Below are 14,261 nucleotides of genomic sequence, written 5' to 3' on the forward strand. Positions count from 1 at the left end.
TATATACTTTGAAGAAGGTGTTTCTGTTTAACATGACTGCAATATATATATATATGTATATATATATATATATTTATATATATATATATATCATATATATATATCTATATATATATATATATATATATATATATATATATATATATATATATATATATACTGGAATTTTTGTTTGTTTTTATTTAAATTTTGTTTTTGTTTGTTTTGTTTCCTGCTTTTTTTTGGGGGGGGGTAGTTTATCCTTCGTTCTTCTGCTGTTTGGGAGAAACCAGCATATAGTGAGTGCTGAATGTGAATATATGTATATACACTGGAATTTTAGTTTGTTTTTGTTTATATTTATATGCTGTTTTTGTTTGTTTTGTTTTATTCTTTTTTTGGGGGGGGGGGGTATTCTTCGTTCCTCTGCTGTGTGGGAGAAACCAGCATATAGTGTGTGCATAACGTGAATTCCTCTGCCTTGTGTCGCAGCTTCTGGAAACAATAGCGCTGTAATTAAGCAAAGGCCCCATCGCGCAGGCGACCAATCAGGCGGCGGAAAGGAGGCTGCTCCCGGACCGGGTGCCGGCTTGGCAGTCACACGGGACACCGAGCCCCGGTCGGCCGCAGCTCAGCCCCGTGGCGCCGGTGACACCTCTGACAGGCGAGCGGACCGGTTCCAGACTTCACCGCCGCGTCTCTTCTCAGCAAGGTCTGGAAGCTGCTGTCGCTGTTATCCACTATTATCTTAACTTTTTTTCAAGTCCCCGACGGGTGACAAAAGTTTAGTTAGGTTTCTACTTCGTGTATTATGATCCTGAGATGCGTGGAAAAGCTAGCTGAGACGCAAGGGTGTGACTTCCGGTCAGGGTTTTTCAGTATAGCATTTTAACTCAAGTCGGAGACTTTTGTGTGCTTTTATTCTGAAGGGTTGTCTGTCTGTGCTTCCGGTCTGGTGATTTCACAAAGCTGGAAGATTGGACTCAAGCAGCGCGAGGAAACGATACCGAAACAGGACAGTGTGCTGGGTCGAGTCCTGGAGCTGTCGGTTCTATCCGGCAGAAGGCATTTTAGGGGGTTATTTGATCTGACAACAATAAAATATTAGAGAAACTAAAGGAAAAGCAGCGTTGTCTCTTATGGAGGGTGCGGAGCTGGAGCGGCAGCGTTACGTCAGCTGTCCCGCACCTACAGGCGATAAATACAAGGAGACGGCGCGCTGCATACCTGCGCTATTCACCCCTGTCATGAAGTATCACCTGCACGCTGCGCGGTTTGCCGTGTTTTTTGTAGTTTATCTCCCCCTGATTCACGCTTGTCACGAAGTTTCCTGTCTGTCCAGAGCCGTCCGGTTGAACGTGGGTCCGGCCCTGTCAGGGCGTGTCCCCCCCCATGTTCTGCACAGTTTAGATGCTTCTGTCCGAGCTGCAAGTGGAGAGAGGAAAGTGTGCTGAACGATCTCTGCAAATGTCTTACATTTGTTTTGTTTTTTTCAATTGTCTGCTGTAGGTCTAGACAAAGCAAGAAACAATATTAAAACTGAAAGTAAGGTTTTGTTTTTATATCTGGATATCAGTTACCCATACACTATGAAAGAAGCAAGTTAAGAAAAAGAAAACATACCTTCTGTATGACAATTACGTTGTCATACTCATTTCATATACCTATCTATCTATCTATATAGATATATATATATATCTATATAGATAGATAGACAGATAAGAAAAAGAAAATTAATCTATCTATCTATCTATCTATCTATCTATCTATCTATCTATCTATCTATCTATCTATATATATATCTATATATATATCTATATTTATATATATATATATATATATATATATATATATATATATATATATATATATATATATATATATATATATATATATATATATATATATATATGTTTTGTTTTAAATTGACATATATGGGTGGAACAGCCAATCCCAATTCAATATTAATATCATACAATACAATCACAGGAAGAGCGGTTCTCTAAAGTTATATAGTGCGTCAACATTTTTTTTTACTATGAAATGGATTTTATTTATTTATTTATTGTTTTTTTTTTTTTTTTATAAATTGAGGTCAGTTTCTCTCAGCCACATCAAAAATGGAAAATACCAGAGAACATGTGATCCAAGCGAGCCGTGTCAGATGTGTGTTGATCTTCATAAGTCAGAAAAAAAAAAAACTCCATGAAAAAAAAAAGTGACGCACAATCGCCTGTATGTTCACCCAGATAACATATTAAAGCTCCTAAATCAAAAGGAACTGGGGAAAAAAACATGGCCGGGCGTGGACCCTTGTGTTTATTTTGAAGGCCAGTTTTTGTGTTTGTTTGTTTTTCCAAAAGACTTCATGCAAAATGCCAATAAACGTGGCGCTGTATGACTTCACTTTCATTCTGGAGCAAGAACTCACTCAGTGTGCTTCATTTTCACATTCTTAAGTGTAAGTAAATAAGTCAATCAATAAAATAACTTTGTCATCAAACATTTTTACATTCTGATGGAGTCTTGAATCTTAAATGTTTTGTATTTAGTGCCCTGTTTTCTTCATTTCTGTTTTTCTTTTCTTTTTTTTCTCCAACCCAGATGGCTGAAGTGGAGTTGGTGAAAAGGACGCTGCAGGCCATCGTCCAGGCCAACAGAGGTGGCGTGTCCCTGTCCCGCCTGCAGTCGGAGTACAAGGAGCTGACTGGAGAGCAGATCCCACACCAGCAGATGGGACACAACCAGCTGGAGGGCCTGTTAGCCAACACGTCCTCCGTTCGCATGGAGAGGAGAGGCTCCGGAGAGGTGAGCGTCACCACAATGTGGGATTCATCAAGGAATGTGTGACGAGCATGAGTACATGTGACTAAAATGACATGAAACGAAGGTTGACCTTGCATTTTAGAAGAAAAACATTTTGTTAGAACATTGTTAGAATTAGATTCTCAGTTGTTGTTTTTTTTAAATGTTCTCTAAACAACGATGCTGTTCAGTTCGCTAGAAATTGCTTAGGCTGAACACGCTTGGTTTCCTTCACCCCGCCTCGTTAAAACACTGGAGAGTAGCCTGTCAACATTTACATCTGTCTTTCCAGATGGTTTATTTTTCCTCTGGAGCCAGGGAGGCCGCGCATACAGCCAAGATGGTGGCCCGACAGCGAAGCTCCAAGAAAAAAGGCCGCCAGCACACGGTTAACACCCAGATGAGAGTTAAACCAGCTGTCCCTCTAGTCCTTAACGGTGAGATCTTACCAACCAAACTTGTAATTAGTGTTGCGGCGATGCCATTTTTTGGCCCCGATACCGATACCCGATACCTGGCTGTGCAGTATTGGCCGATAACGATACCGTGTGTTTGAAATTGATGTGTGTGTATATGAAGAACTGCATACTACTTAGGGTAGTAGAACTTTTTATTGCCTACCTGGAATGGGTGACAATAGTTGAATAAACTTTTGGCTCTCAAAGGCCAAAATATTCATGAAAATTATAACATGTATAATAGTAGTGCAACAGTAAGACAGTAAAATTACATTAATAATCGAATAATCTCTTTTTAAATCCTGAGTTTTGGCTCTCAAATGCCAAAATAGTGCAACTTTCATGAACTTATATAACATGAATAATACTAGTCGGGAGAGAGAAGGCTGCGTTCAAGTGACATACAAACATCAAAATGGTATTGGTGCCCTACTTGTTGGCACTTGCCGATACCGATACCACGATTTTAGTGCTGGATCGGGGCCCCGTCCGATACTGGTATCGGTATCAGTGCAACACTACTTGTAAATATACAAAATTTAATAGCAAGAAAATATAGATAAGTCAAGGGCACTGAACATATACACTGACAGCTGCACTGTTTGACGTTAACCTCCAACCTGTGAAGCATGGTTAATAACCTTTGTGAATAGCTTTAGAGACAATCAGGCTCTGCTTGTATTTGCAGAGGAGCAACAACTACAACTATTCTTCAGTACTTCAGTCTAGTATATTTACTGTAAGTGGCAGAAAAATGTTACGTTGGTGCATTTAAATCACTAACACTGCTGCAAATGGCACACTGTTGTGACCAAACAAAGATCACACCTGGGGATCTTCAAGGCGCTGTCCTCGGCTCACTTTTATTCAATAGCTAGGCACTCCCCTTAGCTCAGATCATACCACATATATGGTAATGACACAAACTGTTATATCTCCATATCACCAGGTGACCACAGATTATTACACACACTGAGTCAGTCAGTCACCTGATATCTATAAGGGAATGGGTCAAAAATGTTCTCCTAGCGTGATGCAGAAAACACAGAAGAGATCAGGACTCAGACTCAATGAAGCCAAAAACCAAAGAGCATGCAAATAACTTTGATGTTATACAAATAAGCTTGCCCTGTTTTTGAATTGAGGACATAATGGATTTCTCTGATTGTATTATATATAAATTAGATTATTAATTAAATTGCAAAGACTGAAAAAAGTCAATTTATATAGAGTATATAAACCTATAGAATATAAATGATAGTCTCACCAGTTAAATGTCGTTCTTGTGAGACTTTAATGTATGCCCACGTGGTTTTTGGCAAACAGGACTTGTTGTGGCTTTTTTCCACAAAGCCCAGACCTTTGTAACGAGCGACTCATCGGGACCTTGTTGACGGATTCTCCTGCGTAATCAGTGGATCTCTACAGTTCCTCCTCAGTTATCATGGCCTTGTTGGCTGCTTCTTTGATCAGTGCTCTCCTACCTGTCATGTCAGTTTGGGTCAGGTGTGGCTCTTAATAACGTTGCTCAAAAATACCGAAGAATTGCGCACTGTTTTAAAATATAAAGGTGGGGCGCAATAACATTCGTGTTCTTTTTTGTCCAGAAAATACAGGCTTTCTAGTTGTGACAACAGCACCCCCTGCTGTTTGGCCTGTCGCTGCGGTCAGTGTTATGATGAATACTATTAATAAACTCCTAAAATAGTACAAAACTTAATGTAACTGAGGTTTGTCTTCAGTATTAATGGGTTGATATTATTTTTGCCACATGAGGTTCATAGTTCAGGTACGAGTCAAACTCAAAGCCATTTATATTGTTTATATTATATAGTTAAAGAAGTGTGGCAATGTTGAAACACTCTAGTTGCTAGAAACCATTGTTATATTTTATAAGTGAACCCATATATATGTTATAAATTTTATAAGGGATTCTGGGTAATCTTCAGAACCACAGCTTTAATGCAATAATACGAAATATTTAGAAAATGTCCTTCTTCTAAGGGGGATGTAACAGAAAACATTTGAGGGCCACTGTTTTAGATGATGGGATGATGATGATGTCTGACCAGCAAACATCCGAGACCTTCTCAGAACGACAGAGCCTAAACGACCAACTCGGCAGTGGGATGCACTGGAATGTGTTCAGGGTTATCAAAGGAAAAGAGGGAGGAAAACAAACACTTTTCATGATTATTTGCAAATAAATAAATAAAAATAAACAGGTGAAAATCATTAATACTGTGGTCTGTCACATAAAATCTCAATAAAATGCATTGGAATGGGTCGTAGCTAAATAAAACGAATGCCTCAGTAGGTTAATGAATGTGAAAATATAGGCTTAAAGTCTGGTGGCTGCAGAGGCTTCTTTGCGTTGCAGCCTCACAGACAGAAGACGAACGACTGGCCTCTTTTTACTCTTATAGCGTCGACTCTCAGGTATTTTAGGCATTTGTGCATCAGGTGTACAAAGACAGCAGCTCATACAAACATTAATGAGCCGTTTACCTTTTCCTCTTTTAGCTTAAATTACCCAGAAATAACTGTGATACAGGTGCATGTCACTTTTTTTTTACCACACAGAAACCTGCAGACAAATGATTTTTGCACTTCTGCTAGACGGTGATGCTGCAGAATATTCTTGGAGTCAGAGGAGGGAGTGGGAGGTGGGGAGGGAGAACCAGAGAGAGAGAGAGAGAGAGAGAGAAGGGGACAAGGCAGCGATGTGTTTGAGGTGAACGGAGAACGAGAAACGCTGAGGAGGTGGACCGGGTGACAGGAAAGGAGGGACTTGGAGCGGGGCGATGCAGCTTTAGCCGCAGGCGAGGAGAAGCCCATACACAAATCAAGCCCTCCTCCGCGCTCCCTCCCATCCTCCCCTCACTGCCGGGGCTATTGACATTCAGGCAGAGACAGACCGGGAGCCGCGAGTCCACGCTGGCAAGGTGATGTGGCGTTCGCTCTCAGTGGCTGTGAGCGGCTGTCCTTACTTATATCTGCATGTGGATGTCAGCTCGTTCCTGCATTATGCATTAGCGTGTGTGTGTCGACTCAGGGGGCTGGAGCAGAAACTGTCTGCTGACTAAGGCTGTCGGTCGGTTTTTGTCTCGCTGCCACTGGTGCCATGAAAAGCAGCCGGTGGGGACAAAAGCAGACTGGATGCTGAGGCATGAGAAAGTTCTGGAAGATTCATGGACTGAAGAACGAGTGGGTATAGGTAGGGCCGGGCGGCGTGGACCAAAAATACTACCTCGATATCTTCAGGCTGAACGCCGATATACAATAATTATCTCGAGATGTTTTTCTTTTCATAAAGTAATCGTAAAAATTCATCTCTGAGTCAAAGCTTTATCCCAAATGTCTCAGGGGAACATTTTTAAACAAACAACTGTAGATAAATATGAGAAACAGCTGAAAAAGAACCTACTGGAATACATAAAAGTAATATTATAACGCAACAAAGACCATCTCGATATAAAAGATATACTCATCTTGTATCTCTTTTAAAGAACCTCAACAAAATCTTGATATATTGCTCAGCCCTATAGGTATAAAAGCAACAGCAGGAGGAAGAGTGAAACAGTGGGAGTGATGCCATGCAACAGAAATGTGATGTCATGGCTGATGTAAGAGACTTAATGGCTGGCTACTTCCTGCTATGTTTGTGTGGCTCCTTTGATTAAATGCATTCAATATGCTGTCAAGTTTTGTATTTTCTTCTCGCCAACAAATGTACACAGAAAATAAAAACACAGTTAAGTAATTAAGTGCGGATCTCCCCCGCAGGGTTTCACAAATTAGAAAAAGGTCACACAGGGAGAAAAATGATAATTCAACTTGCGTGGATTATTAGTGAACGCCGCGGTAGACGGGCAACATTTGACACATTTCTGAAAGCTTTGAGCGCAAACCCGGTTCGGTGTCGTCCTCTTTTTAAAATCCGTGCTAGGTTCTCAAACACGGCTGAAACGTTTCCCTGCCACCCTACAAAGCATTACGGAGTTATTATTAAGTTATTTAATGTTTATTAAATAACTCTCAGTCTGTTAGGTGAATATCAGCCCAACAGATGATATTAGGACATTAGTTGAAAGGATGACTTGATCACTGGCGTTCTTTTAACAGCAAATTCTGCACACCATTATCAAAAGAATAATAATTTAACCTCCTTATATAATAATATGGAAGAAGGTTAAATTAGCTTAACTAATTTAGAAAAAACTTTTGGTATCTGTTTCAACCCATTCCCAGTGCAAATCCAAGTTAGATGAAACGTTGCTTGAGGAAAGAACATTTTAAAGAATGATTTGCTAAATAAAAATCAATAACCTTTAAGACATTTGATTTCTTTAATGTAATTATTTATCAATTACTATTGATAAACTCAATTACTCAATTAAGAATCTAGAGATTGCTGTAGGCAAAAGATTGACGGGAAATTATGTGACACATTCTGGCCGTGTTGCCATTAGCCTGAGGAGTTAATCTTAAATTACACAAAACACTATTAACTTGACATTAATGTTCCTATTAAAGCTGTACTAACGCTCCTAGGACTATCTGACGATGGAAGAGCGAAATGAAAACAAGCATTATGTTTGAACAAACCGTAGTTATGTTTAACTAGGGTGTTAGCAAGTTATTAGAGAGGCTAATAGCGGCTAATGCTAGCGGGCATTCGGACCTCATCTATGGTAAATGGTAAATGACTTGTACTTGTGCAGAGCTGGGTGAGAACTGTGGTGAGCTGTGTTAGCCACAGCGGCCCTCTGACCACCACCAGCAGGCAACGTAAACTAAAGGATTTTTAAGCTATATTTTGGTGTAACTAGTGAACCGGACAACACAAACATTAATGTCCCATTGGGGTACAATACCCTTATGGAAATAAAGTTTGTCATAACCGTAAACATCAACATAGCTTTGTTTGACTGCTAGCAGGAGGCCTAGCTTGTCAGCTCCCGGTTTTAACCCGAGTCAAACTTTAAATCAAAGCAGTAAAAACACATTAAAAGTAAACCATTTAAATGACTGCATCCTATACGAACTTTTCCTGCAAAACTCTGTCGACCCTCTGCCTCTGTGTCCGTTCGGTTGACTTTGGGCAATCCGGTTGGAAGAAGCTGGAGCCGGCTCAGAGAGAGCGGCTCTCACTCTCCTTTTGAATCCCGGCTGGGATGAGTTCTCCCCGGATCTCCAGTATGCTGCATTTCAGATCCCCTCTGTGGAGGGGGGATCTGAAGGGTTTCCTTAGGCTTCCTGAGAACATCAGCTTTTCTCTTGCAAAAGCTGAGGAAAGATTTCCGCGGGTAAAAGAGGTAGATGAGCCAGGAGGCCTAGGCCTTATAGTTTCAGCAGTCACATGCTGTGAGGCGCAGTCTCCTGGTGCCTGTAGCTTATAGCAATAGACACAGTCTTATTTTAGTCCACTTGGCTGAAAGCACAACTTCAGGATGCCCCCTGAGTTTCTCTGCTGGACCTGTTGTCCCCATGACCCGATCTCAGATTACCAGAAGACAATGGGTGGATAATCTTTAGTGAATAAAGATGTGTTATATTCCAACTGCCAAACAAGAGCTGTTGAACTGTTTTTCATTGTGTGCAACAATGACAGTAAATCTTGTTCTATTCTGTATTATTCACCAAGAGGAATAATTGGTTTAGATTGTGTGGCACTAGTATATGGAGGACCGAGTCTTCCATATCTAAAAATAAATACATAAATAAATAAATGCTCAATAAATAAATAAGCATACAATTAATTGCCACCAAATTAATAAATGTAGGTAGAAATTAAATTATACAGTGAGACATAAATGTATATATCTCTTTTAATTAGCTTATTCTTTTATTCCTTTTGACACAGCCCCTCCTCATTTGCATAACGAGGCAGAAATGCATACAGAAATGTAAAAAGGACAGGCAGAAATGTAAAAACGACAGGCAGAAATAAATAGCATCACAGAAATATATAGGGTAAAAAAATACAAAGGAAGAATAAAACAGACAAAAATATTATAACATGCACATAAATAAATACTTAAAAAATATAAGTAATTAATAAATAAAGTTGAAGATTATAACGCACAATAAATAAATAAGGTAATTATTACAAAGGCGAATAAATAAATAAGCTAATTAAAAGAGATATATACATTTATGTCTCACTGTATAATTTAATTTCTACCTACATGTATTCATTTGGTGGCAATTAATTGTATGCTTATTTATTTATTGAGCATTTATTTTTTTTGTATTTATTTTTAGATATGGAAGACTTGGTCCTCCATACTAGCAGCCTTTATTGACAGTTATTAGGCTGGAAACAGGAGGAGAGAGAAGGGGGGAAAACATGCAGCTGAGGTGTCAAAGTTTGTGTTTGAAGCCTGGACAGCCGCGTCTAGGACTTCCCTCTGTATGGTACAGTGGTATGAGATAGGCACAAAATAGATGAAGCTTAACGCAAATGGCTCTGCGCAGGTGTTAATTGATGAAGGGATGAATTGACCTGGTGCCCCCCAAAGAGCTGTTAAAACCTTCAATGATGACGCATCTCTCACCATCTGCACCACGGTCAGGAACAAGGACTGAGAATTAGCAAAGAAGCAGCGTAACAAAAAAAACTTTGCGAATCCATGAGAAATTTTAGTTTACCTTTTTAGTTTATTTAACAAAGATAATGTACAATTGAAGGTATACTCTTCAGCTGCAGATGCATCCAAAAAGCTACCCTCCAAATTCTGGACATCCATTTCATGACCATATCTTTCAGGTTAGACGGTTCTTTTCTCAATTTAGCCCAGAAAAACATGTAAAAACGGGACTTTTCCAGGTCATGCGTATGTCCTGTCAGGTTTTAGCGTAAACAAGGATACATTACTGCTGGCTATGAAGATCTTTATATGGAAACACTTTCAACGTTGAACGCATTTACAGGTCATCAAGAAAGACGTTAAGGTCATCTCTTGTGAACTGGGCAAGAATCCTAAGGACAGATTCTTAAAAAGCGTGTAATGAGGTGATAAAAATATTAAATAAAACAGTAACCAAACCCTGAAAGCATCCTTGAATGACAGGGAGAAAATTCTAAGCAACTATTTATGTTTTTTTAATCTTTGTAATTTTTCTATTTTCTATTTCACAGCTAGGCAAGGCAAGGCAAGGCAAATTTATGTATATAGCACAATTCAGTACAGAGACAATGCAAAGTGCTTTACATGATTAAAATATAGGAATAAAAGCAAGTAGGGATAGAATGTAGAAACAAAAAGAACATTAAAAACAGTAAAACAGTTTAACTGGAACATGCAAAGGCAATTTTAAACAAATGTGTTTTTAATCTTGATTAAAAAGAACTCAGGCTTTCAGCACTTTTACAGTTTTCTGGAAGTTTGTTCCAGATAAGTGGAGCATGCTGCTTCTCCGTGTTTGGTTCGTGTTCTAGGTATGCAGGTAAGCTATAGGAGTTACTCCCAATACAAGAGTTGACTGAATTCCTCCAGATGTTTGTGGGCTAGCAGCAGCTTGTTTTTGGTTTCTGATCATATCTATCACAACATTTTTTTCTCCAGCGTCTCTGAAAGCACCACACAGACAAATGTCCTGACTCCCCATCAGATTTTGCTGAGTCGCTCGCTGTTTTTGTGGCATTTTTTCTTATCAGCTAAGCCCCAAACCTCTCTGAGGCAGCCAAACCACCGAGGTCGAGGCAGAGGAAGAGGAGGAGGAGGAGGCGGCGGCCGCGGGGCTGGACATGGAGACTTCAGACAGATTAGAGACTTGAGGGATGGCCTTTCAGAGGGCAGGACTGGAGGGCATCCCATCAAACTCTCCAATCACAACCCAGCCAACAACAGAGGGAACCTCCCTGCAGACAAGTGAGTGACACCTGGTTAGTTTGACTTATTTTAATGGCTTTTCAGACCGTTTATCTGTTGGTTTAACCCAGAGCTGTCCAAACCTTTTCGCTACATGGGCCAAAATATTCAAATCAAAGGAACTCGAGGGCCAAAAAATTAACACATTCTTTTAAACCAAGCAAAAAATGATGCGCTACAAAATATCCTAATTAGATGAATTAGTCCGATTTTCTGTAGGAAATCAATGTATAAATCATCGTAGATCCAAAGGTAAAAGAAAAAGAATTTTGCTCATTTGTCGTATTAAAAGATGGTCATCCAGTTTGCAAATGATTTTGAATAATTTAATTTGACTCTTTAGCAATAACAAACTTTATCATTTATGGTCTAGCAATATAAGAACAGTATTTGGGTAAAATGCTGTAATTAGCCAATTTTAATAATTAAATTAGAAGAATATTTTAATGCACCAAAGTCTGCATTAAGAGTAATTAAATGTCATTGGATAGATGTTACTATGAAATTAAGGAGAATGTCAGTGGTGTGTTTATTAAAAGACGAAGACTTTGTGTTGTACTTAACATTTTCAATTGTAGGATTTGAACTTTTCTGTAATATTTTTCCTTAATTAAAAACTAAAATCTTCCATCTGCATCAGCCATCTGTTTTACCACCTTGGTTTAACCCATTAAGATTCAACAGCAGGAAAGGGAACGTTTTGAAGATTATAGCTAAGGCCTTTAAATTCTAACTTTTATTCCCACTGGAAAACTGGATAAAATGATAACCCACACCTAGTGGTCTTAAAGAGTGGGAGAAGATTCCCTAAAGACCATGAAGCACAAGGAAAAAGGCCAAAACTGCACCATAAAAGTAACTTGACAGCGAAAGCTAGCAAACCTGAAGCATCTCAAGCTACTGCCAGTGGAAACACGAACCCCACAGCAATAATGTCAGAGATAAGTGAAAAGAAAACCTGAAGGGGGTGAGTCAGTCTGGCAGCGAGAGTTGTGGAGATGGAGAGTCCAGTAGACCAGGCTGAGCGGTGGGCAACAGAGGTGAACGAGGAGATCTACATCTGCCTGGACCAAGGCAAAGACCTGCAGCAAAAACAGAAGGAACTGGAGTCCCAGGCCAGAAGAAATAACACGTGTCTTCGATACAACAGAGGAAGAAAAGGGAAATTCTGCAGTTTATTGAGAAACTCCTCTGAACTCAGCTGCCTCTAACACGGGATCTGGAGCTGAAGACACAGCAAGGCTGAAGCTCCACCAAGAGCCATTATTGTCTACTTCCTAGAGTTTACTATTAGATGTAGGTGCTGGGAAGGTAGGAGAACGTGCTGAGAGAAGCACGGGTAAAAAGAAAGGATCAAGCTGAGCGACTAAACTCTGTGTTTTGATTATGATTACCTGGCTGAAATGGTAAAGATGAAGAAGGAGTATGGAGGGCTGGAGAACCCAATGAAGGAAAATCTGGCATCTGTTTCCAGACTCCATACACCAGCATGAGAGTCCACTAGTGCAGGGGTTCCTAAACCTTTCAGTCTGTGACTCCCAAAATAACGGTGCCAGAGACTGGTGACCCCCTTATAACAGGTGGGATATGAGAATAAAGTCATAATAATGGAACTTTTACAAAAAGAGCAGCCTTCCCCCTGCTTTAAAATGAGGAATATTGAGCATTTAGTGAAGTTATACTTTAGTATCAGTTTCCCATACTAAATCTTTTAAATACTAAATATTTTAAGCACATCAACATCAGATCATCTCGCAAGATGTGTCTCGCAACCCCTAGTGGGATCCAAACCCCAACTTTGGGAACCCCTGCACTGGAGTACTGGAGTACAGAGGGAGACTATCAGCCCATAATCCCTGGGAAAAAAATTCAGGGGTTTCAGATTTAAATTTAGGATTGAAGATTTCACTCCCTGTAGGATAATTACAATTCTGAGCAATTAGCGTGCGATGACTGACTAATTTCTTTACTACCAAACAGGTTGATGAGATGTAATCCAACAAACTCGCAGAAGGATTTGTAGATCCCAGTGTAGCAATAGATAACAGGGTCAGAGCTCATGTCTCTAATGATAAACTAATTCGCCCTGTTTTTTGCTGTTTTGTCTGGGTATAAAAAAGAAACATGGTTGAACTCTAAAGTGATTAAGCTTATATTATTGTGCCCCCCCCCCCGATCAGCATTTATTCTATTTCTCAAAGTTTATTCATCAGTCTTTCCATCACCATCTGTATGATTTACTCTCAAAAAGAATAGATATAATCTGCTGACATTACTTGAACAGAATGATTCATCTTGACTCAGTAACTGGTTCACCCGCTAACATCCATCCACTTAAAAAAAAAACAAAAAAAAAAACAGTGAGATCTGTCCACTGTCTCCATTGTGTTGCTGAGCCATTGCTGCACACAGGGGCACCGGGATGGGAGTCCCAGAGCACTGGCAGGGGACACGAGTCCAGCTCAGGGGGGACATGAGCCCTCTTTAATCCCTCCTCTATTCTCTGGTAGATTAACTCTTCTAAACCGGCACAGAGTGAATCAGCATATCTCTCTGTATCCCTGTAGATCGTTCTGGGGACAGGTCAACGTCATCTTCATTTGTGTTCGTATGTGAATGTGGTAAATTTGGAAACCACAGCCCAGTGGGCCAAAAGCGGAGTTCTGGGTAAATTTAGACAAAAAATTAAAGATGTGTCCTTTTATGTTGTCAGATTCTGATGCATTTCGTCCTAAACAACCCACTAAATACTCTACAAATCCATGGAAGAGAAAATTTGCTTTTTTTTTTAGGACTTGAACTATATAAATGTGGCTAATCTTCATGGTAAGCTCTATAGATCTATAGATTATGTTAAGATTTATAATGCTAATACAACCTCAATCAAATCCTACTCTTGTGTCCCTATAACTCTCCTCCGGACCAGAGCCTTACTCCGCCCAATCTCATATTTGACAAATGAGCCTAAAGGAGGCGGTGCCTGGTGGGCCAGGAAACATGCAATGGGTGAGGGCTGGGCTACTAGAAAAATATAAATAAATGCTAAATAAACTACTGAATGCTAAGCTAATACATCGCTAACCCGATAATCAATAGAGGGATCGAAGAAAATTCTCTATTGAAACTCCAACTTGCCACAGAT

General features: G+C 39.7%; 1 protein-coding gene across 2 annotated transcripts in view; it reads left to right on the forward strand.

Annotated features, from left to right (window-relative positions):
- The first annotated feature begins 424 nt into the window (after positions 1–424).
- tdrd7b (tudor domain containing 7 b) overlaps positions 425–14,261 on the forward strand; it is a 31,771-nt gene continuing 17,934 nt past the window's right edge. The window contains exons 1-4 of one of the 2 annotated variants that reach the window (XM_036146621.1): positions 425–691; positions 2,584–2,787; positions 3,077–3,221; positions 10,906–11,119. In XM_036146621.1, the coding sequence (XP_036002514.1) occupies positions 2,584–2,787; positions 3,077–3,221; positions 10,906–11,119 (563 nt within the window). In that variant the 5' untranslated portion in view covers positions 425–691. Of the gene's footprint in view, positions 692–2,583; positions 2,788–3,076; positions 3,222–10,905; positions 11,120–14,261 lie in introns of those variants that run through there. The other variant, XM_036146622.1, reaches the window with a different exon arrangement.

This window comes from Fundulus heteroclitus, chromosome 14 (assembly GCF_011125445.2).
Source record: "Fundulus heteroclitus isolate FHET01 chromosome 14, MU-UCD_Fhet_4.1, whole genome shotgun sequence".
In the NCBI taxonomy this organism is placed as follows: Eukaryota; Metazoa; Chordata; class Actinopteri; order Cyprinodontiformes; family Fundulidae; genus Fundulus; species Fundulus heteroclitus.